The 26,594-nt window shown below is 49.8% G+C and overlaps 1 protein-coding gene across 3 annotated transcripts in view; it reads left to right on the top strand.

The window, feature by feature from the left end:
* cadm4 (cell adhesion molecule 4) overlaps nt 1–26,594 on the top strand; it is a 366,170-nt gene that overhangs the window by 177,811 nt on the left and 161,765 nt on the right. For all 3 annotated transcript variants that reach the window (XM_041176801.1, XM_041176799.1, XM_041176800.1), the window contains exon 3: nt 8,006–8,158. In XM_041176801.1, the coding sequence (XP_041032735.1) occupies nt 8,006–8,158 (153 nt within the window). The remainder of the gene's footprint in view (nt 1–8,005; nt 8,159–26,594) is intronic.

Here is a 26,594-nt window from a genome sequence, read left to right as displayed (position 1 = left end):
TGTCTCTCTGTCTCTCCTGTTCTGAACCACTCTCTCTTTCTCACTCCCTCTCCTGTCCACACACTCTCTCTTTGTCTCTCTCTCTCGCTTGCTCCCTCTCTCTCCTGCTCTGACCCACTCTCTTTCTCTCTCTCTCTTCCCTGCTCTTACCCACTCTCTTTCTCACTCCCTCTCGCTCCCACTCTCTGTCTCTCATCCACTCTTTCTTTCTCACTCTCTCTCCTGTCCACACACTCTCTCTTTCTCGCTCTCTCGCTTGCTTTCTCTCTCTCCCCTGCTCTTACCCACTCTCTTTCTCACTCCCCCTCACTCCCACTCTCTCTGTCTCTGTCTCTCCCTCCTGCTCTGACCCATTCTTTCTTTCCCATTTTCTCTCTCCTGTCCACACACTCACTCTTTCTCTCTCTCTCGCTTGCTTTCTCTGTCTCCTGCTCTGACCCACTCTCTTTCTCTCTCTCTCTCCACTGCTCTGACCCACTCTCTCTCTCTCTTTCTCTTGCTCTCTCTGTCTCCTGCCAAACTCTCCCTCTCTCTCTCGCTCCATATTATGTTCGTTTTCTGCCTTTCATCCCAGCATTGGTCCCATTGTAATGACACTGGAACGCAGACTGTTTGTACAGAATTCAGGGATATCTGGCCTGCTATTCCTCGCAGCTTTTAACTCTCCCCCCACCTCACCCACATCCACATGACAAGGTTGAATCCGATCCCACCTCTTTATGGCTGATGGTGGAACTTGCAGCTTCATTCCTCCCTCACAGGTATTTAAATATGATTTATTTAAACGACCAGCGCACCAGATATAAAATCGATTTCAGTGAACCAAACTGTTTCGCACAGTCAGTAAAAAAAAAAATTGTGATTCCAATATCCCACTTAATGTATTCACCCACCTCCGTTCAGTTAACAGTCGGAGTGCCCAGGCACTTTGTGGCTGGCGGTCGGGATTAACCCTTTCGCCCACCTCAGCCTTGGTACAGTGCCTCGAGTTGCAAGTGAAGGCGGTGTATTTAGTGGCAGGCTGGGGGCGATGAGTGTGATTTATTGCTGTGTAGATGCTGCATTCAGTTGACGCACCCCCCCCACACATGACAGCAACAGCGACAGCACCAGCAACATTAACAATGAACTGAATATTCATAGTGCTCAAATTAACGTCAGATTCCAACATTTTGATATTCATCTGCAAGAAAGACTTCTTGTTGGTGTGTGGGAGACGTTCGATTGTGTCTCACTGCTGGACCCAGATCCCTCGAGTTGCCATGGGAACCTGGCATCTACCTCCTTCACTTCAATTTTGAAGTGAATGAGAGGCTTCCACTTCTATCACAACCTCGGGACATCCCCGAAGCGATTCACAGCCAACTGGGTTATTATTATTTTCTTTCATTCTGACGTGTATTTGCCATTGTGATGTCGGAAACGTGACAGTCAATTTGCGCACAGCAAGCTCCGGCAAAATAAAACGACAGTGTGGTGATGGCTGGAGAACCCGCTTCTTTTCTCAATGGGATATTGGTCGAAGGATAAATGTTGGCCCCCAGGACATCGAAGAGAAAACCACCTCCCTCCCCATCCCCAACCACCTCACCTGCTCCTATTCCAAATAGCGGGTGTGGGGTCTTTATACCCACCCCAGAGAGCAAGACAGGACCTCGGTTTTAATTTCTCATCCAAACGATGATGGTGCAACAATTGCTCTACCGGTGCACCCTGTGATTCCGATAACCTTTGGCTTTCTCTGTGACCTTTGCTTTCTTTTTGCCTTTCACTTGTGACTGAAGGCATTGCCACAGAAGGTTGCGGAGGCCGGGTCATTGAGTGTGTTTAAGACCGAGATAGATAGGTTCCTGACTGGTAAGGGGATCAAAGGTTACGGGGAGAAGGCGGGAGAATGGGGTTGAGAAACTTATCAGCCATGATTGAATGGCGGAGCAGACTCGATGGGCCGAATAGCCTAATTTCTGCTCCTATGTCTTATGGGCTTATGGTCTTATGGGCTGTAGGAGGAATTTGGACTATAGGAGGTTTACCGTGCTCTCCCTTTGTCAGGTTCCCCCTTTTCAAGCCAACTATCTACCAGGCACTGACGGAGTCTCCCTCCAGTCTCCAATAGATGTGTGGGTGCACCTGGTCTCACCAGGACAACTCCAATCACATACTTCTCATCCTCTTGGTGGGTTCCTCACCACGATCTTCTGACCAGCACTGAGCTCTCTTAAGTTTCATACCTCGCGTGTCATGACTCATATTCACCTGGTTCCGCTTCTCTCTTACTTTAGTATTGACATCAGGCTTAAGCAAGCTAAACCTTGTTCGAGGAGCCTGTTTAAACACCCAACTGGGAAGGTGAGCAACCTGTTGTAGATGGGGAGTTATTCCACAAGGGAGGAGAAGGTTCTCCAGCCTGTACCAAAGAGAAGCGTGGAAGTTACTGCCTCCCTTGTCACTTGGCAAGTAAGTCTGGAGGGTCCTCTCTCACAACCTGCACACTTCCTTTGTAGCACTATTTTATGCTGGGTGACATGGTGGTCTCAGAACGTGTTTGACCCCATTCTTGCTCAAAGTCCAACCTAAACTGAGGCCACTTATCTGACACCGATAGCCCCCGACAAACCCATAAATTGCAAACCCAACTCCTCAGAAGCTCAGTGGTTTTGGCACTTGTGGTATTGGGGTGTGGACTCAGCATCAATCCGCTTGGCTACAGCTCTTGACCAAAAGAAGATTTTTTAAAAAAAGCAAAATAACGCTGGAACCTGAAATTTAAAACCAAATAAAAAACGGAAAATGCTGGAAAAACTCATTTTCTGTTTTTAAGCTGAAATGAGACTCTCCTTCCCCCTTCCCCGCCCCAGAGAGATGGACCTGTCCTGGTCCCCATGAATTTCTCCTGTTTAACCGTGGAGTGACGCGATCATTTCTCATTCTGGGACACGCTCTCCCACTGCCTCTTCAATGTCTCTATCTATCCTCGGACACCGAAAATAACTCCCTTGTTTGCTGCTTTCGCACTGATACCACCTGTGACGCAGCTCCTCCATCCATCTCTCTCTCTAAACGTGGGGCCAAAATGATGTCTCTTCAATGCCCACGGGAGACGGCCTTTTATCTACACCCCAGTTCAGCTCTGCGTGTGGAATACTCATGCAATGTCCCATCTTCGCACTCTTGCTCCCTCCCCATTGAACCTTTTAAGACCTTTGCGAGCTCCTTCAGTAATTTCTCTGGCATGTCACTTGTGTTATGTGATTTCCCAGGTAGTTCAGTGGCTAGAATCAGGCTTCAGGGGAGAGTTTAGAAAGAGTGGTCCGGATCGACATGACCTGCTGATTTACAGCATTTAATATCCTGCTGGTGGCAATACTTATCCTTACTCCAGGATCAGTTTGGGCCCTCTGAGCACTCCCTCGATGACAGACCGATCTTTACTGTAAATAACCGCATCATCTGAAGCAAAACCACCCCCCTTTCCTGTCCAGGAGAGCTCATTTCCCCCTCCCACGACTGTCAGTGGCGAGCTATAGGGTATATCATCGTGATTCAGCCCCAACCTGACCCAGCACTGGAATACTGTTATTGGAGTAATGGGTCAGTATTCCGTGCGAGGGACTGGAACTGATCAAACCCTGTGAGCTCTCCTTCCCAGATATAACTGGTGCAGCTCCATCAATAATGAAAGTCATTTGTGAATCTCTCGACATTCAGTTGCACCGTGGGGCGTTGGAATTGAATCCTCGGTCCTGTTATTCTCAGCTTCCCTGTGCTGTCCTTTCTTGCTCTCCAACTGAGCACAACCCTTGACCCCCGTGCTCAGTAATATCAACTCCCTGTCCCAACATCTAGCATTTGAGGATTTCCGGACTCCTGAATTAGCCTTCCCACACCCAGTGCATGGCGGTGCCTGGAGTTTCAACACGACCTGAAGCATTACCCGTCTCCCCTATTGTTGCTTGCTGCCTGGACCTTCCCCATAATGTTACAGACCTGGATGAGCCCCTCTCCCAGTTTATGTTGTGATCCTTGGCCTGACCCCGGGATGTGGGGAGAGCCCCGGTTAGGGACCAGTCACGTTTTGTTCAAAGCTGTTAAAGGTTGAGATTAAAGACACCTTTTCTGTACAAAGTTAGAAAAGTGAAACAATATATGTAAACCTTATACTCCAGCATTCAGGCTTAACATGAGGTGCATGTGAAGTAACAGGCAAACTGTGGTCGGACACACACTCTGTGCCCTACAGAGTAAATGACACATGCAACCAAGGCAGAGTCCTTTGATTTCTCAAGAACCAACACAGATGTTAGTCAACCAATCTCACTGAAACTTTATCTTTCTCACAGGGTTTTCCAGTCTCCACCTTTGAAGGTCCTGTCTTGGAATTCTCTCCAAAAGTCACTACCACTCCCAAAGGGGTACCTTCCTTTACCCCAGAGGCCCCACAGTATGAAGACAATCTGTTAACGGCAGCTCCCTCTTTAATTTAGCCTAACTGGAACCTCTGCCTGTCTTGTCTGTGACACTTCTTGGCTGGCACCCTCAAAGCTGACTAAAGTTGGCTGACCCTTAAACTGCTCTTCACTGACCCTTGAACTGATCTAGTAACCTATCAACACACACCCATAGGCTCCCACCCTTGTTACTAGGTAGGAGCCATTGGAACATGCTGCACCTTAAAATATTACAATCCCTACGGGGACTCACAGATCAATGGATTTCCTCACCACATGCATAGCACTTTACCTGGAAATGGGGCATTTAGAAGATTGGTGGCTACCATGGCAATGGTAGCATCGAAATTTCTGACTCTTGAGACTGTGAAGATGACTGTCAAGGCCTGGATCCTACTGAAATCCGGTGGACCCCCCTGTTCGTTCAGGAAAAGAACTCTCTCGCAATTTGCATCTCTCTCTTTCTCTCTTTTCTATGACGGTGACTTCATCATAGGCCTCCCTCCACATCAGCTTATTGCCTTTCCTCAAAACCTTGGCCTGGGTTTTATTGCTCTTTGGGCCTCCCAAAAACAAATCTCTTAAGTTTGCACCATATCCACAGTGACGGCGAGTTTCTTTAAGTCGAGAATGTAATCTGCAACTAAGTCTCACTTGGCAACTGCACCCTTTGACAGAACGCAACTCCCAGCTCAATAGCCAAGCCATAATTTGAGCCCAGAGTCTCATTAACTGCAGAATAGCCCCTACCACTGGAGTCCCACTGGCAACATTGGCTAGACTCAACCTCAAAAGCATTTGGCCCCATCATTGTGAGGAATACGTTCACATTATGCTCATCTCTTATTTGATTCGCTTTCAGACAAACGTGCGACCTTTTTGTGTGATAGCCCCAGTCCTCTTTGTTAGGGCTGAATTCCCCCCCATTTTCCCCAAACGCACCTTCAGTGCCGTTTTTATCCAATAGCTCACCGTGATGGCTCACTGTGTTCCTCAACACGATGTGCACACACACTCACTGAGCTTTCAGATCATTCAGACTTCCTCAGAATTGACTTTAGAAGATCCAAGAAGTGTGTCACGCTGCTTGTTGGTCCCTAACTCCACCTTTCACAAACATTTTACCCTCGTGACCCCATTTCAATGCTTCGCACTTGATGTGACCCGACAGCAGAGTGAAAATTGTGGCGGGGGGTGTCGGGGTGGGGTAGAGTTGTTGAATGGAGCGTGCTGGGGGAGGGGGTGCGGGGGATGGGGGGGGGTGCGGGGGATGGGGGGGGTGGTAGTGGTGGGTGGGGGGTGTTGGGAAAGATGCTGTGTGGTTGGGGGAAGAGTTCAAATGGCAGGGGCATACGCACATCAGAACTAGGAGCAGGAGTAGGCAGTTCAGCCCCTCGAGCCTGCCCCGCCATTCAATACGATCGTGACTGATCTCATTTCGGCCTCAGCTCCAATTTCCCGCCCTCTCCCCATAACCTTTCAATCTGTTACTAATTAAAAATCTGTCTATCTCCTCCTTAAATTTATTCAGTTTCCCGGCATCCACTGCACTCTGAGGTAGTGAATTCCACAGATTCACGACCCTTTGAGAAAAGTAATTCCTCCTCATCTCTGATTTAAATCTACCACCCCTTAGCTTAAAACTGTGGCCTCTCATTCAGAATGCCTCACAAGGGGAAACATCCACTCCACATCTACTTTGTCCATCCCCTTTAGCATCTTATGTACCTCAATTAGATCTCCTCTCATCCTTCTAAACTCTAGCGAGTATAGGCCTAAACTGCTCAACCTCTCCTCATAAGACAAGCCCTGCATCTCTGGAATCAATCTAGTGAACCTCCTCTGAACCACCTCCAGTGCAACTACATCCTTCCTCAAGTAAGGGGACAAAACCCGAGGGCACAGCCTCAGAGTAAAGGAAAGACCTTTTAGAACAGAGATGAGGAGAAACTTCTTTAGCCTGAGAGTGGTGAATCTATGGAATTCATTGCCACAGAAGGCTGTAGAGGCCAGGTCATTGAGTGTATTTAAGAGCGAGTTAGATAGGTTCTTGATTGGTAAGGGGATCAAAGGTTACGGGGAGAAGGCGGGAGAATGGGGTTGAGAAACTTATCAGCCATGATTGAATGGTGGAGCAGACTCGATGGGCCGAATAGCCTAATTTCTGCTCCTATGTCTTATGGTCTTATGGTCAGTACTCCAGGTGCACTCTTACCAATGCCTTGTACAGTTGCAACGACACTTCCCTATTTTTATTCCCTAAAGTAACCTAACACACCCGCCATTTTGCAGTCTCTGTTGGCAGCGATCCGTCTTCACAGTTTCTATCATTATGACCAAGTCCGCTGAGAAAAAAACCCCCAAAGATCGCGGGCGCTTAAGAGGGGATCTTGGAGTGAATCCCAGAGCTGTGAAACCTCAGTCTCCGCTCCACAGCCGCCATTGCTGTCTTGGAGCTCGCGACCCCCCATCGTTCGCCCTGTGACCCTCCCACCCCCCCAACCGCATCCTCGTTGCCACCTCTGGTGTTCGAGGTGTGCCAACTGTGGTTAAATGTTTTCCTGGAGGTTCCATCACATGACCTGCCCCCTTCGACCACCCCCCCCCCCCTCCACCCTCCGCCCACCCGACAACCAACCATGAGTCAGCCGACACCTCCATTTTTGTGACACACGAACAAGGAGCAGGACTCGGCCACTCGGCCCCTCTCGAGCCTCCTCCGCCGTTTAATAAGATCATGGCGGATCTCGCAAGTAACCTCAAATCTGCATCCCGCCTACCCCCCCTCCGATAACCTATCCCCCACTTCACTTACCAAGAATCTACCCACCTCGGCCTTAAAGTCTCTGCTTCCACCGCCTTTTCAGGAAGAGAGTTCCAAAGACTCACGACCCTCAGAGAGAGAAAATTTCTCCTCATCTCTGTTTTAATTGGGCGACCCAATTTTAGTTTTGAACAGTGACCCCCCCCACCACCGTTCTAGATCCTCCCGCAAGAGGAGACAGCGCTGTACCATCTTCCTGCACTAATTGGAAAGCAGAAAGGCTCATAACCCAGTTGGCGTAGGAAGACAGTGTGTCACAAGGATGGATGTGCTGGCCGATTAATGACTGGAGCTTGGGTGGCGGGAGAGGGGAGGCGCAAGTCATGTGATAAAACCTCCAGGAATACATTTAATCACAGTTGGCAACCCTCGAACGCAAAGCCAAACAGCCCTCTCTTCCATTTTCAAAGTCTTTACATCTGGGAAAGAGAAACGCTCATAGAAAAAGGGGCAGAAAAAAACGCAACTTTTTTTCCAATGTCCCGATGATTTTTCTCCAGGGTTCAGACACAGCAAAGTCAGCCCTGGAGACTGATCTTCACAATCCAGGCCAATCCTGGAGGGTTGGCAACTCCATTCGTCAGCCAAACACACGCTCAACTGGAGGCAGCCATGAATGGACGAACTGTATTTACACCTCCGCAACAGAGGGGGGCAGCACCGCACGGTACGACAGTGCTGCTTTCTGATTGGGCACAACCGCTAACCTTTCTCTCTATCTCCTACCCCTCAGCTCTCAAGGACGAACGCTTCCAGCTCGTCTCGTTCACTCACAAGCAGCTACGCATTGCCCTGTCGGATATCCGTGTGGAGGACGAAGGAGGCTATTACTGTCAGCTGTACTCTGAGGACACCCATCACCAGGTTGCCGTGGTGACAGTACTGGGTAAGTGGCTGTCAGAGACCGCAGTGTGCGAGGTGCCCGAGTCAGGTATACACAGGGACAGGAGGCCATTCAGCCCCCTCGTGCCTATTACACAGGGACAGGGGGAGGCCCATTCAGCCCCCTTGAGCACGTTACACATCTCAGGTGCGTGACTGGAAAGATTTTCAGCTTTTCTTAACAATTCGTAGAGAGGACCAGGAAGAAAAGGATCAACAATGGTTATTGTAGCGTTCAGTTGTTCTGTGTTTGATTATGAGTCTGTTACTTTTGGTGCTCACTGTGCTTGATTAGTTAAGCCCGGGTGTGGACTCAGGGAAAAGTAACAACGCTGGAGAAAGAGCTGGAGACCAGAGCTGTAACATGGATCAGACATTTTAAAATGCTGTAAAAATAACCTGTTACACACGTAGAAACTGGTGTCATCTCTGCATAGGACCAATTTGTAAAATATACAATCATTGCAAACCTACATACAGGGGAACAGGGAGTATTATTGTTTATTTCAACCACTTAAAGACATTGTGGGTGGGTGTGTGTGTGTGTCTGTATGTGGTCAGACAAAGTAATTTGAATACCTTGTGGCCATAGTAGTTTGTCAGTTTCAAATGTTGTCACAAGTATCCTCAAACTCTCAGGTGCTAGAAATCCTGCAGCGAATAACCCGCCTCTTGACTCCCCAAAGTCTGTCCACCATCTACAAGACACAAGTCAGGAGTCTTTGATGGAATACTCCCCACTTGCCTGGATGAGTGCAGCTCCCAAAACACTCAAGAAGCTCAACACCATCCAGGACAAAGCAGCCCAGCTTGATTGGCACCAGCACCTTCCAAACCCACGACCGCTAACATCTAGAAGGACAAGGGCAGCAGATCGATGGGAAGACCACCAGCTGGAAGTTCCCCTCCAAGCCACTCACCATTCTGACTTGGAAATATATTGGCTGTTCCTTCACTGTCGCTGGGTCAAAATCCCTCCCTAACAGCACAGTGGGTGTACCTACACCATACGGGACTGCAGTGGTTCAAGAAGGCAGCTCACCACCACCACCTCAAGGAGCAATTAGGGATGGGCAATAAATGCTGGGCCCAGGCAGCGAAGCCTACATCCCGTGAATGAATTTAAAAATAAACTCCATCATGTGTCGCCCACGATTCTGAGTTTAGAGCCCCAGGCACTGAAGACATAGCCGTTAATAGTAAAACAATGGAAATCAGGGAATTCTCAAGAGGCCAGAATTGGAGGAATGCAGGGATCTTGGGCGGTTGTAGGGGCTGGAGGAGGTTACAGAGATAGGGAGGTTTGTAGGGGCTGGAGGAGGTTACAGAGATAGTGAGGGTTGTAGGGGCTGGAGAAGGTTACGGAGATAGGGAGGGTTGTAGGGGCTGGAGGAGGTTACAGAGATAGGGAGGGTTGTAGGCACTGGAGGAGATTACAGAGATAGGGAGGGTTGTAGGGGCTGGAGGAGGTTACAGAGATAGGGAAGGTTGTAGGGGCTGGAGGAGGTTACAGAGATAGGGAGGGTTGTTGGCACTGGAGGAGGTTACAGAGATAGGGAGGGTTGTAGGGGCTGGAGGAGGTTACAGAGATAGGGACTGTTGTAGGGGCTGGAGGAGGTTACAGAGATAGTGAGGTTTGTAGGGGATGGAGGAGGTTACAGAGATAGGGAAGGCTGTAGGGGCTGGAGGAGGTTACAGTGATAGGGAAGTTTGTAGGGGCTGGAGGAGGTTACAGAGATAGGAAGGGTTGTAGGGGCTGGAGGAGGTTACAGAGATAGGGAGGGTTGTAGGGGCTGGAGGCGGTTACAGAGATAGGGAGGGTTGTAGGGGCTGGAGGAGGTTACGGAGATAGGGAGGGTTGTAGGGGCTGGAGAAGGTTACGGAGATAGGGAGGGTTGTAGGGGCTGGAAGAGTTTACAGAGATAGGGAGGGCTGTAGGGGCTGGAGGAGATTACAGAGATAGGGAGGGTTGTAGGGGCTGGAGCAGGTTATAGAGATATGGAGGGTTGTAGGGGCTGGAGAAGGTTATGGAGATAGGGAGGGTTGTAGGGGCTGGAGGAGGTTACAGAGATAGGGAGGGTTGTAGGGTCTGGAGGAGGTTACAGAGATATGGAGGGTTGTAGGGGCTGGAGGAGGTTACAGAGTTAGGGAGGGTTGTAGGGGCTGGAGGAGGTTACAGAGATAGGGAGGGTTGTAGAGACTGGAGGAGGTTACAGAGATAGGGAGGGTTGTAGGGGCTGGTGGAGGTTACAGAGATAGCGAGGGTTGTAGGGGCTGGAGGAGGTTACAGAGATAGGGAGGGTTGTCGGGGCTGGAGGAGGTTACAGAGATAGGGAGGGTTGTAGGGGCTGGAGGAGGTTACAGAGATAGGGAGGGTTGTCGGGGCTGGAGCAGGTTACAGAGATAGGGAGGGTTGTAGGGGCTGGAGGAGGTTACAGAGATAGGGAGGGTTGTAGGGACCGGAGGAGGTTACAGAGATAGGTAGGGTTGTAAGGGCTGGAGGAGTTTACAGAGATAGGGAGGGTTGTAGGGACCGGAGGAGGTTACAGAGATAGGTAGGGTTGTAGGGTCTGGAGGAGGTTACAGCGATAGGGAGGGTTGTAGGGGCTGGAGGAGGTTACAGAGATAGGTAGGGTTGTAGGGGCTGGAGGAGGTTACAGCGATAGGGAGGGTTGTAGGGGCTGGAGGAGGTTACAGCAATAGGGAGGGTTGTAGGGACTGGAGGAGGTTACAGAGATAGGTAGGGTTGTAGGGGTTGGAGGAGGTTACAGCGATAGGGAGGGTCGTAGGGGCTGGAGGAGGTTACAGAGATAGGTAGGGTTGTAGGGACTGGAGGAGGTTACAGAGATAGGTAGGGTTGTAGGGGCTGGAGGAGGTTACAGCGATAGGGAGGGTTGTAGAGGCTGGAGGAGGTTACAGCGATAGGGAGGGTTGTAGGAGCTGGAGGAGGTTACAGAGATAGGTAGGGTTGTAGGGGCTGGAGGAGGTTACAGCGATAGGGAGGGTCGTAGGGGCTGGAGGAGGTTACAGAGATAGGGAGGGTTGTAGGGGCTGGAGGAGGTTACAGCGATAGGGAGGGTTGTAGGGGCTGGAGGAGGTTACTGCGATAGGGAGGGTTGTAGGAGCTGGAGGAGGTTACAGCAATAGGGAGGGTTGTAGGGGCTGGAGGAGGTTACAGAGATAGGTAGGGTTGTAGGGGCTGGAGGAGGTTACAGCGATAGGGAGGGTTGTAGGGGCTGGAGGAGGTTACAGCGATAGGGAGGGTTGTAGGAGCTGGAGGAGGTTACAGCGATAGGGAGGGTTGTAGGGGCTGGAGGAGGTTACAGAGATAGGGAGGGTTGTAGGGGCTGGAGGAGGTTACAGCGATAGGTAGGGTTGTAGGAGCTGGAGGAGGTTACAGCGATAGGTAGGGTTGTAGGGGCTGGAGGAGGTTACAGAGATAGGTAGGGTTGTAGGGGCTGGAGGAGGTTACAGAGATAGGTAGGGTTGTAGGGGCTGGAGGAGGTTACAGAGATAGGTAGGGTTGTAGGGGCTGGAGGAGGTTACAGAGATAGGTAGGGTTGTAGGGACTGGAGGAGGTTACAGCGATAGGGAGTGTTGTAGGGACTGGAGGAGGTTACAGAGATAGGGAGGGTTGTAGGGGCTGGAGGAGGTTACAGCGATAGGTAGGGTTGTAGGGGCTGGAGGAGGTTACAGAGATAGGTAGGGTTGTAGGGACTGGAGGAGGTTACAGCGATAGGGAGTGTTGTAGGGACTGGAGGAGGTTACAGAGATAGGGAGGGTTGTAGGGACTGGAGGAGGTTACAGCGATAGGGAGTGTTGTAGGGACTGGAGGAGGTTACAGAGATAGGGAGGGTTGTAGGGGCTGGAGGAGGTTACAGTGATAGGGGGGGTTGTAGGGGCTGGAGGAGGTTACAGAGATAGGGAGGGTTGTAGGGGCTGGAGGAGGTTACAGAGATAGGGAGGGTTGTAGGGGCTGGAGGAGGTTACAGAGATAGGGAGGGTTGTAGGGGCTGGAGGAGGTTACAGAGATAGGGAGGGTTGTAGGGGCTGGAGGAGGTTACAGAGATAGGTAGGGTTGTAGGGGCTGGAGGAGGTTACAGAGATAGGGAGGGTTGTAGGGGCTGGAGGAGGTTACAGAGATAGGGAGGGTTGTAGGGGCTGGAGGAGGTTACAGCGATATTTAGGGTTGTAGGGGCTGGAGGAGGTTACAGAGATAGGGACGGGTGTAGGGGCTGGAGGAGGTTACAGAGATAGGGAGGGTTGTGGGGGCTGGAGGAGGTTACAGAGGTGGGGAGGGTTGTAGGGGCTGGAGGAGGTTACAGAGATAGGGAGGGTTGTAGGGGCATAGGGGAGGTTACAGAGATAGGGAGGGTTGTAGGGGCTGGAGGAGGTTACAGAGATAGGGAGGGTTGTGGGGGCTGGAGGAGGTTACAGAGATAGGGAGGGTTGTAGGGACTAGTGGAGGTTACAGAGATGGGGAGGGTTGTAGGGGCTGGAGGAGGTTACAGAAATAGGGAGGGTTGTAGGGGCATAGGGGAGGTTACAGAGATGGGGAGGGTTGTAGGGGCTGGAGGAGGTTACAGAGATAGGGAGGGTTGTAGGGGCTGGAGGAGGTTACAGAGATAGGGAGGGTTGTAGGGGCTGGAGGAGGTTACAGAGATAGGGAGGGTTGTAGGGGCTGGAGGAGGTTACAGAGATACGGAGGTTGTAGGGGCTGGAGGAGGTTACAGAGATAGAGAGGGTTGTAGGGGCTGGAGGAGGTTACAGAGATAGGGAGAGTTGTAGGGCCTGGAGGAGGTTACAGAGATAGGGAGGGTTGTAGGGGCTGGAGGAGGTTACAGAGATAGGGAAAGTTGTAGGTGCTGGAGGAGGTTACAGAGATAGGGAGGGTTGTAGGGGCTGGAGGAGGTTACAGAGATAGGGAGGGTTGTAGGGGCTGGAGGAGGCTACAGAGATTGGGAGGGCTGTAGGGGCTGGAGGAGGTTACAGAGATAGGGAGGGTTGTAGGGGCTGGAAGAGGTTACAGAGATAGGGAGGTTGTAGGGGGCTGGAGGAGGTTGCAGAGATAGGGAGGGTTGCAGGGGCTGGAGGAGGTTACAGAGGTAGGGAGGGGAATGAGTATGCCATGGAGGGATTTGAACACAAGGCGCGAATTTTAAAATGGTTGCATCGCCCGGGTAGCAATGAGTTAAAGCCGAGCGAGCAGAGAGGCAGCGTATTCACACTGATGGGGATGAAGAATGTTTGGCGCCCCAGGCAGGAAGTGTTCGAGCTGGATAGCAGAAAGGGCAAAGATTGGTTAAACATTAATTAGCTTCTGCTGGTGAGCAGCAGAGATTAAGACAGGAGCCCAAGTGCATTTCAGCAGCATCAGTCGGAAGGAATAACCCGTTCAGCCAGTGACAAGGAGAGAGGCTAAAAATCCAGAACAAGAAAATAGAGGCTCGATTTCCCACCATAACACTCCTGGCAGACTCCACCCTATTTGACTGAGAGAATCCCACCATCTGGGACCCCTGTTGTCAACAGAGCTCTCATTGTACCAAAGGAAGACAGATATAGTGAGTGTTGGTAAAAAATCTAATTCGATCTCAGCGAGAATATTGTGTCCCGTTCTGGGCATCACACTTTGGGAAGGATGTGAAGCCATTAGAGAGGAAGCAGAAAAGATTCACGAGAATGGCTCCAGGGATGAGGAACTTCACTTCCGTGGGTAGATTGGCGAAGCTGGGACCATTCTCCTTGGAGAAGGGAGGGTTGAGAGGGAATTTGATAGAGGTGTTCAAAATCACCAGGGACCTTGATAGAGTAGATAGGCAGAAACTCCCAATCTGAGGCAGCACCACACTGTCAGAGGGTCAGTACTGAAGGAGTGCTGCACTGTCAGAGGGTCAGTACTGAGGGAGTGCTGCACTGTCAGAGGGTCAGTACTGAGGGAGTGCTGCACTGTCAGAGCATCAGTACTGAGGGAGCGCTGCACTGTCGGAGGGTTAGTGCTGAGGGAATGCTGCAATGTCGGAGGGTCAGTACAGAGGGAGTGCTGCACTGTCAGAGGGTCACTACTGAGGGAGTGCTGCACTGTCAGAGGGTCAGTACTGAGGGAGTGCTGCACTGTCAGAGCATCAGTACTGAGGGAGCGCTGCACTATCGGAGGGTCAGTGTTGAGGGAATGCTGCAATGTCAGAGGGTCAGTACAGAGGGAGTGCTGCACAATCAGAGGGTCAGTACTGAGGGAGCACTGCACTGTCGGAGGGTCAGTGCTGAAGGAGCGTTGCACTGTCGGAGGGTCAGTACTGAGGGAGCGCTGCACAATCAGAGGGTCAGTACTGAGGGAGCGCTGCACTATCGGAGGGTCAGTGCTGAAGGAGCGTTGCACTGTCGGACGGTCAGTACTGAGGGAGTGCTGCACTTTCGGAGGGTCAGTACTGAGGGAGTGCTGCACTGTCAGAGGGTCAGTACTGAGGGAGCACTGCACTGTCTGAGGGTCATTACTGAGAGGGAGCTGAGTGTTGAGGATTGAGAACCACTGGATGCTGTAGAAATTCAACCTTGCTTCTCATTTCAAAATCTCCTTAAAAAGTAAATTCGGATTCACCAAAAATGATGTTGAGACAGGAATTGAAAAGACAGATTTGCATTTTTCTATTACATTTCACCACCTCAGGATGTCACAGAGTTCTTTGTAGCCAATTACGCACTGTGTTTGAAGCGTGGTTACTGTAGTAATGCAGGAAACACAGCAATGAATTTGCACAAGAGCCCACAATCAGCATTGTGATAATGATTCAGATCATCGGTTTTTCGTGATGTTAGTTGAAGGTTAAATATTGGCACCAGGACATCGGGGAGAAATCCCCCCTGCTCTTTTTCCAAATAGTGGCTGTGGTATTTTTTACACCCACCTGAGAGGGTAGACGAGGCCTCAGTTTAATGTCTCATCTCAAAGACAGCACCACTGACAGTGCGGCGCTCCCTCAGTACTTACCCTCTGACTTTGCAGCACTATTTCAACATTGACTCTGTAACAGTGCAGCACCTCCTCAGTACTGACTTCCGACAGTGCAGCACTCCCTCAGTACTGACCCTCTGACAGTGCAGCACGCTCTCAGTACTGATCCTATGACATTGCAGCACTCCCTCGGTACTGACCCTCTGACATTGCAGCACTCCCTTGGTACTGACCCTCTGACATTGCAGCACTATTTCAACACTGACTCTGTAACAGTGCAGCCCCTCCTCAGTACTGACTTCCAACAGTGCAGCACTCCCTCGGTACTGACCCTCTGACATTGCAGCACTCCCTCAGTACTGACCCTCTGACAGTGCAGCACTCCCTCAGTACTGACCCTCCGACAGTGCAGCACTCCCTCAGTACTGACCTTCCGACAGTGCAGCACTCCCTCAGTACTGACCCTCCGACAGTGCAGTGCTCCCTCAGTACTGACCCTCCGACAGTGCAGCACTCCCTCAGTACTGACCCTCCGACAGTGCAGCACTCCCTCAGTACTGACCCTCCGACTGTGCAGCACTCCCTCAGTACTGACCCTCCGACAGAGCAGCACTCCCTCAGTACTGACCCTACGACAGTGCAGTGCTCCCTCAGTATAGTGATGGAGTGTCTGCCTTGATTTTTGTGCTCGAGTCCTGGAGTGGGATTTGAATTCACAACCTTCCAGGTCGGAGGCGATAGAGTTACCCACTGCGCCTCAGCCGCCGCTGGCACGCTATTCCCAATCCAGGCCTCAGGTGCCCTGACCACGACCCCTACCTCTGCCCCAGTGCGAAGGCTCCTCAGTCGGTCTCTCCAGCATCTCGTGTTTTATTTCCCAGCTTAGTCAAACAATTGTGGGGGCACAGAAAGCCATTCAGCCCCTCCTGACAGTTCCGGCCCATTGTGTTCATGAAATCCCACACGACGCCTGCTCTTGCATCACACCCTTACCAATTCTGCCCAGCCCCAGCGTGCCCTCCGCCTGGCGTCAACAATGGAGGGTGCGCTATCCCAGCATGCACAGCTGTACTGAAACCACTAGCAGGGCAGAGAGAGAGAGAGAGAGAGAGACGGAGAGGGAGCGGCGGGACAGAGAGACAATATTCGGATGGTTGCGAGTGGCGAGGGAAATTGAAACAAAGCCTTTTTTTCAAAAACCGGGCAGGTTTAAATATTTAATTAAGCAATATTCTGGAAGCCAGTAGTTTTTATAGCGTTATCAAGCACAAATTTAATTATGGATCTGAAGAGCCTTTGATTTGAGTGTCTGCTGCTAAGGGCTGTAATTGGTTTATTCCAAACATATTTGTTCCTTAATAAACCCAATTATTATCTGAGTGTCTGGTTGAGTGTGCCTGTGAGTGGGTTTCTCGATAACGTGCTGTCAGGTGTTAATTGGAAGCAAAATGATGGCGTGGATCGAGGCTGATTCAAATCTCTCTGTGCCCTTTCAGCCAGGCTCTGAGCATGAAGGGAGTGCGCACTGAGATCACAAAGGTTCCACGTTGTTGCTGGGGGGGTTACAGGTCACAGAGCACCCCCGTCAGTACTGAGGGTGTGCTGCACTGTCAGAGGGTCAGTACTGAGGGAGTGCTGCACTGTCAGAGGGTCAGTACTGAGGGAGTGCTGCACTGTCAGAGGGTCAGTACTGAGGGAGTGCTGCACTGTCAGAGGGTCAGTACTGAGGGAGTACTGCACTGTCAGATGGTCAGTACTGAGGGATTGCTGCACTGTCAGAGGGTCAGTACTGAGGGAGTGCTGCACTGTCAGAGGGTCAGTACTGAGGGAGTGCTGCTCTGTCAGAGGGTCAGTACTGAGGGAGTGCTGCACTGTCAGAGGGTCAGTACTGAGGGAGTGCTGCACTGTCAGAGGGTCAGTACTGAGGGAGTGCTGCACTGTCGGAGGGTCAGTACTGAGGGAGTGCTGCACTGTCGGAGGGTCAGTACTGAGGGAGTGCTGCACTGTCAGAGGGTCAGTACTGAGGGAGTGCTGCACTGTCAGAGGGTCAGTACTGAGGGAGTGCTGCACTGTCAGTAGGTCAGTACTGAGGGAGTGCTGCACTGTCAGCGGGTCAGTACTGAGGGAGTGCTGCACTGTCAGAGGGTCAGTACTGAAGGAGTGCTGCACTGTCAGAGGGTCAGTACTGAGGGAGTGCTGCACTGTCGGAGGGTCAGTACTGAAGGAGTGCTGCACTGTCAGAGATGCTGCCTTTCAGATGAGAAGCTAAATGTTTCTTTATTTCCGCATGGGACATGGTCAGCATTTGTTGCCCATCCCTAACTGCCCTTGTTTTTTTAAGAGGGCATTGTTGTGGGTCTGGAGCCACATGTAGGCCAGACCAGGTACAGACAACAGATTTCCCAAAGGGGCATTAGTGAACCAGATGGGTTTTTATGACAACAGGCAGTGGATTCACAAATGTCATCAGACTTTTAAGTCCATTTTTTTTATTGAAGTCAAATTCCACCATCTGTTATGGTGGGATTTGAACCCAGGTCCCCAGAGCATTACTCTGGGTCTCTGGATTACTAGCCCAGTGACAATACCACTACGCCATTGCCCCCCCCTTGCATCTCCATTCACCTGCTTGGGTGGATGCTGAAGATCCCATAGCCGCTATTTGGAAGAAGAGCAGGGGGGAGTTCTCCCAGGTGTCCTGGAGCCAATATTTATCCCTCACCCAACATCACTAAAAACCAGATGATCTGGGTCATTTCTGCTTGTGGGAGCTTGCTGTGTGGAAATTGGCTGCTGCATTGCATATGTTACAACAGTGACTACACAGAGAGTCAATGTGTTTCAGTGTGTCTGAGTGTATTTGTGTATGTGTGTGTGTGTGTAAGAGTGAGAGTGTATGTATGTGTGTGTGTTTGTGTGTGTATGAAGGTGAACCCATGAGAGCGAGTGTGTGAATCTTATATTGAGTGTATTTGTGTGTAACTGTGTGTGAAAGAGAGTGAATGTGCTTCAGTGTAACTGAGTTTGTGTGAGGGTGAGAATGCCTCGTTGAGTGAGTGTATTTCAGCGTGTGAGTACATAGTGAGAGAGTGAGTGTGTAAGAATGTGTGAGTTTGTGTGTGATAGTGTCTGTGTGCGAGTGTGTGTGAGAGAGCTGAGATAGTGTGTATGTGCGTGAGAGTGAGTATCTATATGTATGTGTGAGAAATAGTGTAAGTGTATATGTGTGTGTGTGAGAGAGAGAGAGAGAGAGGGAAAGAGTGTGTGTGTGAGAGAGAGAAAGGAAAAGAGTGCATGTGTGAGAGAGTGTGTGTGAACATGTGTGTGTGTTTGTGTGAACATGTGTGCACATGTGTGTGTGCATGTATGTGTGTGAGCATTTGCATATGTGTGGGCATGTGTGTATATGTGAGTGTGAAAGTGTGAGTGTGCATACGTGAGAGTATGTGAGAGTGTATGTGTGTGTGCATGTAAGAGAGTGTGTGTGAGAGTTTGTGTGTGCATCTGTGTGTTCATGTGATTGCATGTGTGTGTGTGAGTGAGTGTATTTCAGTGTGTGAGTACATGTGAGAGTGTGTGTATGAGCGTGTGAGTTTGTGTGTGACAGTGTCTATTTGCGAGTGTGTGTGTGAGAGAGTGAGATAGTATGTATGTGCGTGAGAGTGAGTATCTATATGTATGTGTGAGAAATAGTGTAAGTGTATATGTGTGTGTGTGAGAGAGAGAGGGAAAGAGTGTATGTGTGTGTGAGAGAGAGAGAGGGAAAGAGTGTGTGTGTGAGAGAGAGAGGGAAAGAATGTGTGTGTGAGAGAGGGAAAGAGTGTATGTGAGAGAGAGAGGGAAAGTATGTGTGTGTGTGTGAAAGAGAGAGAGAGGGAAAGAGTGTGTGTGTGAGAGAGAGAGGGAAAGGGTGTATGTGTGTGAGAGAAAGGGAAAGAGTGTATGTGTGTGTGAGAGAGAGAGGGAAAGAGTGTATGTGTGTGGGAGAGAGGGGGAAAGAGTGTGTGTGTGTGAGAGAGAGGGAAAGAGTGTGTGTGTGAGAGAGAGGGAAAGAGTGTGTGTGTGAGAGAGAGAGGGAAAGAGTGTGTGTGTGTGAGAGAGAGAGGGAAAGAGTGTATGTGTGTGAGAGAAAGGGAAAGAGTGTATGTGTGTGTGAGAGAGAGAGGGAAAGAGTGTATGTGTGTGAGAGAGAGGGGGAAAGAGTGTGTGTGTGTGAGAGAGAGGGGGAAAGAGTGTGTGTGTGTGAGAGAGAGGGAAAGAGTGTGTGTGTGTGAGAGAGAGAGGGAAAGAGTGTATGTGTGTGAGAGAGAGAGGGAAAGAGTGTGTGTGTGTGAGAGAGAGGGAAAGAGTGTGTGTGTGAGAGAGAGAGGGAAAGAGTGTGTGTGTGTGAGAGAGAGTGTGTGTGAATGTGTGTGTGTGTGTGTGTGTGAACATGTGCATGTTTGTGTGTGTGAGCATTTGTGTTTGTGTGTGCATGTGTGAATATGTGAATGTGAGTGTGTGCGTACGTGACAATGTGTGAGAGTGTGTGTGCGTGTGTGTAAGAGTTTGTGTGTGTTTGTCTGTGCATGTGTGTGTTCATGTGATTGCATGTGTGTGTGCGAGTGCATGGGTGTGTGTGCATGCGCACATGCATGTATGTGCATGTGTGCACATGTGCATTTGTGCATGCGTGTATGTGTGTGTGTATCTGTGTGTTAGTGTCTGTGCATGTGTGTGTGGGCAGATGATGTCTCTATGCTCCCTACTTGTGTTTACATTTCAGAGAGACATCAGTAGGTGACCAGAGAAGACTGAAATCTGAAAGCTGATGAGTGTAACGCAGTGAAAGGATCCAATTTCCTTTACAAGCACTTCTGCAGTTCCCTGAGGCATCAATATTATTAGTTAAAGTCAGACTGGGACAGATGCCTTAGCAACCAAAGGAGGGAGTTGTTGAAGGAGCAGCAAACTGAATCTGGGACTATACTGTATAGAGAATGTTCACAGGAATTCAGAGGGAACTTCATAGAAGGTCTGATGTCAACATGAATTTATATAGCGCCTTTAACATACTAAAAATCCCAAGGTGCTTCACTGGAGCAATTTTAAGATTGGACAATGATAATGAATGGACAACACCTACTAAACAATCCGGATTCTGCTAAGAATTACTGACAATTGATTTAAGATTACCTGTTGAGCTCACAGTGTGGCTGATGTATGAGTGCTAGAAACTACATGTATTCACACAGAGGCCCCTGTTCTTTGCAAACAGAAAGAACACATCCAAGCATTGCAACCTTCTTTAAACTAAACAAAATCAGCCATTCCCCAGAGCAAGCCTTGACCAATGAGAGTCGACTTGCCTGGTTTGAATTTCAAAGAATAAAGAAAAGTACAGCAAAGAAACAGGCCCTTCGGCCCTCCAAGCCTGCGCCGATCATATTGCCCGTCAACTAAAACATTTTGCACTTCCGGGGTCTGTATCCCTCTATTCCCATCCTCTTCATGTATTTGTCAAGCTGCCTCTTAAACACCACTATCATACCTGCTTCCACCACCTCCTCTGGCAGCGAATTCCAGACACTTACTACCCTCAGTGTAAAAAAACTTGCCCCGCACATCTCCTCTATAGTTTTCTCCTCTCACCTTAAATCTATGTCCCCTAGGGAGAAAGCTTCTGACTATCTACTCTGTCCATGCCACTCATAATTTTGTAAACTTCTATCAAGTCGCCTCTCAATCTCCGTCGCTCTGGTGTGAACAATCCGAGTTTCTCCAACCTCTCCTCATAGCTAATAACCTCCACACCAGGCAGTATCCTGGTAAACCTCCTCTGCACCCTCTCCAACACCTCCATATCCTTCTGGTAATGTGGTGACCAGAATTCCACGCAATATTCCAAGTGTGGCCTAACCAAGGTTCTATACAGCTGCAGCATGACTTCCCAGCTTTTATACTCAATACCCCTGCCAATGAAGACAAGCATGCCATATGCCTTCCTGACTACCTTATCCACCTGCGTTGCCACTTTCAGTGAACTGTGGACCTGTACACCCAGATCCCTCTGCCCGTCGATGCACTTAAGGCTTCTGCCATTTACTGTGTAATTCCTGCCTGTATTAGACCTTCCAAAATACATTACCTCGCATTTGTTCGGATTAAACTCCATCTGCCATTTCTCCGCTCAAGTCTCCAACCAATCTATATCCCGTTGTATCCTTTGACAATCCTCTTCACTATCTGCAACTCCTCCAACCTTAGTGTCATCTGCAAACTTACTAATTGGCCCAGTTACATTTTCCTCCAAATCATTTATGTATACTACAAACAGCAAAGGTCCCAGCACTGATCCCTGTGGAACTCCACTAGTCACAGCTCTCCATTCAGAAAAGCACCCTTCCACTGCTAACCTCTGTCTTCTATGACCAAGCCAATTCTGTATCCATCTTGCCAGCTCACCTCTGATCCCATGCGACTTCACCTTCTGTACCAGTCTGCCATGAGGGACCTGGTCAAAGGCCTTACTGAAATCCATGTATATAAAATCCACTGCCCTTCCATCATCGATCATCTTTGTCACTTTCTCAAAAAACTTGATCAAGTTAATGAGACACAACCTCCCCTTCACAAAACCATGCTGCCTCTCACTAATACGCCCATTTGCTTCCAGATGGTAGTAAATCCTGTCATGAAGAATCTTCTCCAATAATTTCCCTACCACTGACATAAGGCTCACCGGCCTGTAATTTCCTGGATTATCCCTGCTACCCTTCTTAAAAGATGGAACAACATTGGCCATTCTCCAGTCCTCTGGGACCTCACCTGTAGCCAGTGAGGATACAAAGATTTCTGTCAAGGCCCCAGCAATCTCCTCCCTTGCCTCCCTCAGTACTCTGGGGTAGATCCCATCTGGCCCTGGGGACTTATCCACCTTAATATTCTTCAAGACGCCTAACACCTCTTTTTTGATCTCAACATGATCCAAGCTATCTACACACTCTTCCCTAGACAAATCAACCGCTAAGTCCTTCTCTTTGGTGAATATGGATGAGAAGTATTCATTTAGTATCTCTCCCATTTCTTCTGGCTCCACACACAGATTCCCACCTCTGTCCCTGAGTGGACTTACCCTTTCCCTGGCTACCCTCTTGCCCTTTGCATATGTATAAAAGGCCTTGGGATTTTCCTTAATCCTGGTTGCCAGAGACTTTTCATGATCCCTTTTAGCCCTCCTGACTTCTTGCTTAAGTTTCTTCCTACTTTCTTTATATTCTCCACGGGCTTCATCTATTCCCAGCCTTCTAGCCCTTAAGAATGCTTCCCTTTTCTTTTTGACTAATCTCACAATATCCTTCGTTATTCAAGGTTGCTGAAACTTGCCATACTTATCCTTCATCCTAACAGGAACATGCCGGTCCTGAATTCTTATCAACTGACATTTGAAAGCCCCCCACATGTCAGTTGTTGATTTGCCCTCAAACATCCGCCTCCAGTCTCGATTCCTCAGTTCCTGTGCTATAATTAGCCTTCCCCCAATTAAGCCCCTTAACCTGAGGATTCCTGTTATCCTTATCCACCAGCACCTTGAAACTTACTGAATTATGGTCACTTTTACCAAAATGCTCCCCTACTTCGACCACCTGGCCGGGTTCATTCCCTAATACCACGTCCAGTATTGCCCCTTCCCTAGTCAGACTATCTACATATTGTCTCAGGAAGCCCTCCTGGATGCACCTTACAAATTCTGCACCATCCAAACCCCTAGCACTAAGTGATTCCCAGTCAAATAGGGAAAGTTAAAATCACCCACCACAACAACCCTATTGCTTTTACATCTTTCCAAAATCTGCCTACATAACTGTTCCTCAATCTCCCGCTGGCAATTGGGAGGCCTATAATAAACCCACAACATTGTGACTGCACCCTTCCTATTCCGGAGCTCTACCCATATTGCCTCGCTGCATGAACCCTCCGAGGTGTCCTCCTGTGGTACAGCTGTGATATTCCCCTTAACCAGCAGTGCCACTCCCCCACCTCTTCTACATCCCTCTCTATCCTGCCTGAAACATTTAAATCCTGGAACATTTATCTGCTAATCCTGTCCATCCTTCAACCAAGTCTCTGTAATAGCAATAACATCATAGTCCCAAGTACTAATCCAAGCTCTAAGCTCATCTGCCTTGCCTGTTATACTTCTCGCATTGAAACAAATGCATTTCAGACCCCCAGTCCCACTGTGTTCAGTGATTTCTCCCTGCCTGCTCTTCCTCTTAGTCCTCCTGCCATATTCACTGGTTCCCAGTCCTTTATTTCACCTGCTGACCTATTGCTCTGGTTCCCACCCCCCTGCCATACTAGTTTAAACCCTCCCGAGTGACACTAGCAAACCTCACAGCCAGGATATTGGTGCCCTCCAGTTTAGATGCAACCTGTCCTTCTTGTACAGGTCCCACCTGCCCCAGATATCGGAAACACTCCCTCCTACACCATCTGTTCAGCTGCACTATCTTCCTATTTCTAGCCTCACTGGCATGTGGCACAGGGAGTAATCCTGAGATTACAACCCTAGAGGTCCTGTTTTTTAACTTTCTGCCTAACTCCCTGAGCTCCTGCTGCCGGACCTCGTCTCTCTTCCTGCCTATGTCGTTAGTACCAATGTGTACCACGACCTCTGGCTGTTCTCCCTCTCCCTTCAGAATGTCCCATACCCAATCAGAGACATCCTGGACCCTGGCACCAGGGAGGCAACATACCATCCTGGTGTCTCTTTCACGACCACAGAAGCGCCTATCTGAGCCCCTGACTATAGAGCCCCCTATGACAATTGCTCTTCTGTGCTTTGACCCCCCTTGCTGAACAACAGAGACAGCCGTGGTGCCACTGCTCTGGCTACTGCTGTTGCTTTCCCCTGATAGGCTACCCCCCCTCCAACAATATCCAAAATGATATACCTGTTTCAGCAAAAGCTTGCCAGCTAACTGTTCCCTGATGCATTCTCCATGGCAATGCCTCTACCAATCAGAGTCCACTTGCCAACCAATCAGCACTCTCTTCCCATGCAGTATAAATTGTTGTTCCCTTTGAGATTTGGTATTCTTGTGCCTGCCCTGATCAACGATGGACAAAAAACTTCAATAGCTTGTCCCTTTTTATCAGCAATACCCTAAGAGCACAAGAAGCAGGACCAGGAGGAGGCCATTCGGTCCCTTGAGCCTGCTCCGCCATTCAATTAAACCCAGGCCTCAACCCCACTTTCCCACCCTATCCCTGGGTGCCCATAAATCTCGGTCTTGAACATACTCAACAACAGACCATCCACAGCTCTCCGGGGGAGAGAATTCCAAAGATTCACGAGCCCTCCACCGACTGAAGAAACTTCTCCTCATCTCAGTCCGAATTGGCCGACCCCTTATCCTGAAGTTGTGACTCATCCCCCCACCTCCCCCCACCACCACCTACCCCCAACACCTCCACCGGCCCTGCCCCCAGTTCTAGACTCTGCAGCTGATGGGAGGGGTGAGAAACAGCCTCTTAGCACCGACACAACTTAACGCTGAGTCACGTGAGGAGTTATTAGAACTGGCAACCACAGGCATGGTGAAAGGGGCAGGTTTTTAAGGAGCATCTGAAAGGGGGAGAGAGTTTAAAGGCAGTCACCACGCCAGCTCTTAGGAGACTCAGTAATATCCCGAGGGAATGATGTAAAGGTTTCAGTTGGCAATGTAATTGCTTGCAAGATGTTTGTAAGTCATTGCTTCCAGCATTACTACAGGCTGCAGCTTGTGATTTTTGACAGGTTGAAGTTTAAATTGTTAAGTAATTGCTGTGCCCGGGGAGAATAATGACTATCTCTGTGATTATAAGTGAGTAATCTAATCAAGGGGACCTGATAAATCATGAACTGCTTGAGTAACTCCCCGGCTGAACTGAGGGTTAGGTTGCCGATCTGAAACTTGTCACGTCGCCTGATTGTCACCATCTTCTCCTGGGGTTAGAGTCACTGAGGCAATGCCGGACAGGAGGAGGCCACTCGGCCTGTAGAACCACTGCCGGCCCCCTGCGGAGCAACCCGGTCAGTCCCATGTTGGACTACAGAGGGACGCAGACAAGTTGGTGGAATGGGCAGGCAGGTGGCAAGTGAAATTTAGCGCAGGGAAGCGTGAGGTGATTCATTTTTGGTCGGAAGAACGTGGAGAGACAGTAGGAACTGAAGGGTGCAATCCTAAAGGGAGCGCAGGAGGTGAGGGTGTATATGTGCATCATTGAAGGCGGCAGAACATGTTGAGAATGCAGTTAATAAAGCAAACAGAATCCTGGTTTTATTAATAGGGACATAATTCACCAAGGCTCCTTAGACAGCACCTTCCAAACCCACGACCGCTACCATCTAGAAGGACGAGGGCAGCAGACACATGGGAACACCACCACCTGGAAGTTCCCCTCCAAGTCACTCACCATCCTGACTTGGAAATATATCGGCCGTTCCTTCACTGTCGCTGGGTCAAAATCCTGGAACTCCCTCCCTAACAGCACGGTGGGTGTACCTACACCACATGGGACTGCAGCGGTTCAAGAAGGCGGCTCACCCCCACCTTCTCAAGGGGCAATTAGGGAGGGGCAATAAACGCTGGGACCCAGCCAGTGACGCCCACATCCCGCCAATGAATTTTTTTAAAAAAAGAGCAGAGTTTTGCCCTCGTTAGGCGGGCTGGGTGGGAGTGCTCCTCGATTTCACCCTGGGCGGGCCGATTGAGACCCCACCCAGCTCGTGAAACATGAGCTTCAGCGCTGCCTGTGCGGTGGTGGGGAGGAGGGCGAGAGTGGAAGTCCGTGCAGGCTAAAAGCCCCTCCTGAGACACGGAGCTGCCTCGGGGAGATGAGGGTTAATAAAAAGAGAAAAAGAAAAGATTTTAAGGATGTTAACAGACAGAGTCACATGAGGAGGGGACCTGTGAGGAATGAGTTTGAAAATGTGTAATTGTGTTTTTAGCAATGGATGGAAACCTCATCCTGCCCGTGGGTGGGAGTTAGGCCGCTTGGCCTTTTTGCCTGCCCGGTGACCATAAGGATGGACAGGCAGCGACAAATTTAACTCAGTTAGAGCTTTAATGGCCTTAATAGGCCTGTTAATAGTCGGCGGGCGCACTGCCTACTCCCACGCGTAGCCCCCGACCGAAATATCGTGCGATGACCTCAGGAAGCTCGCCTGATGCCATCGCGCGTCACTTTACACACATTCGGGTCGGGCGCGTTCCTGTCCACGCAGTATTCTGGCCATGAGTACAAGAGCAAGGAAGCCATGTTAAACCTGTAAAAAAAAAAGCTTCACCTGGAGTGTTGTGTCTAGTTCTGGGCACCACACTTGAGGAAAGGTGGGAAGGCCTCGGGGAGAGTGCAGAAAAGATTCACAAGAATGTTCCAGGCGTTATGGACGGGAGCGGGATTAATTGAAGCAGCGCTTTCCGTAAACAGAAAGGTGTTTTTGACTCGCTCCCCTCTTAAT

The sequence above is a fragment of the Carcharodon carcharias genome, chromosome 29, assembly GCF_017639515.1.
Source record: "Carcharodon carcharias isolate sCarCar2 chromosome 29, sCarCar2.pri, whole genome shotgun sequence".
Lineage (NCBI taxonomy): Eukaryota > Metazoa > Chordata > Chondrichthyes > Lamniformes > Lamnidae > Carcharodon > Carcharodon carcharias.
Note: the sequence above shows the minus strand (reverse complement) of the source record. Positions and strands in the feature narration are given on the sequence as shown.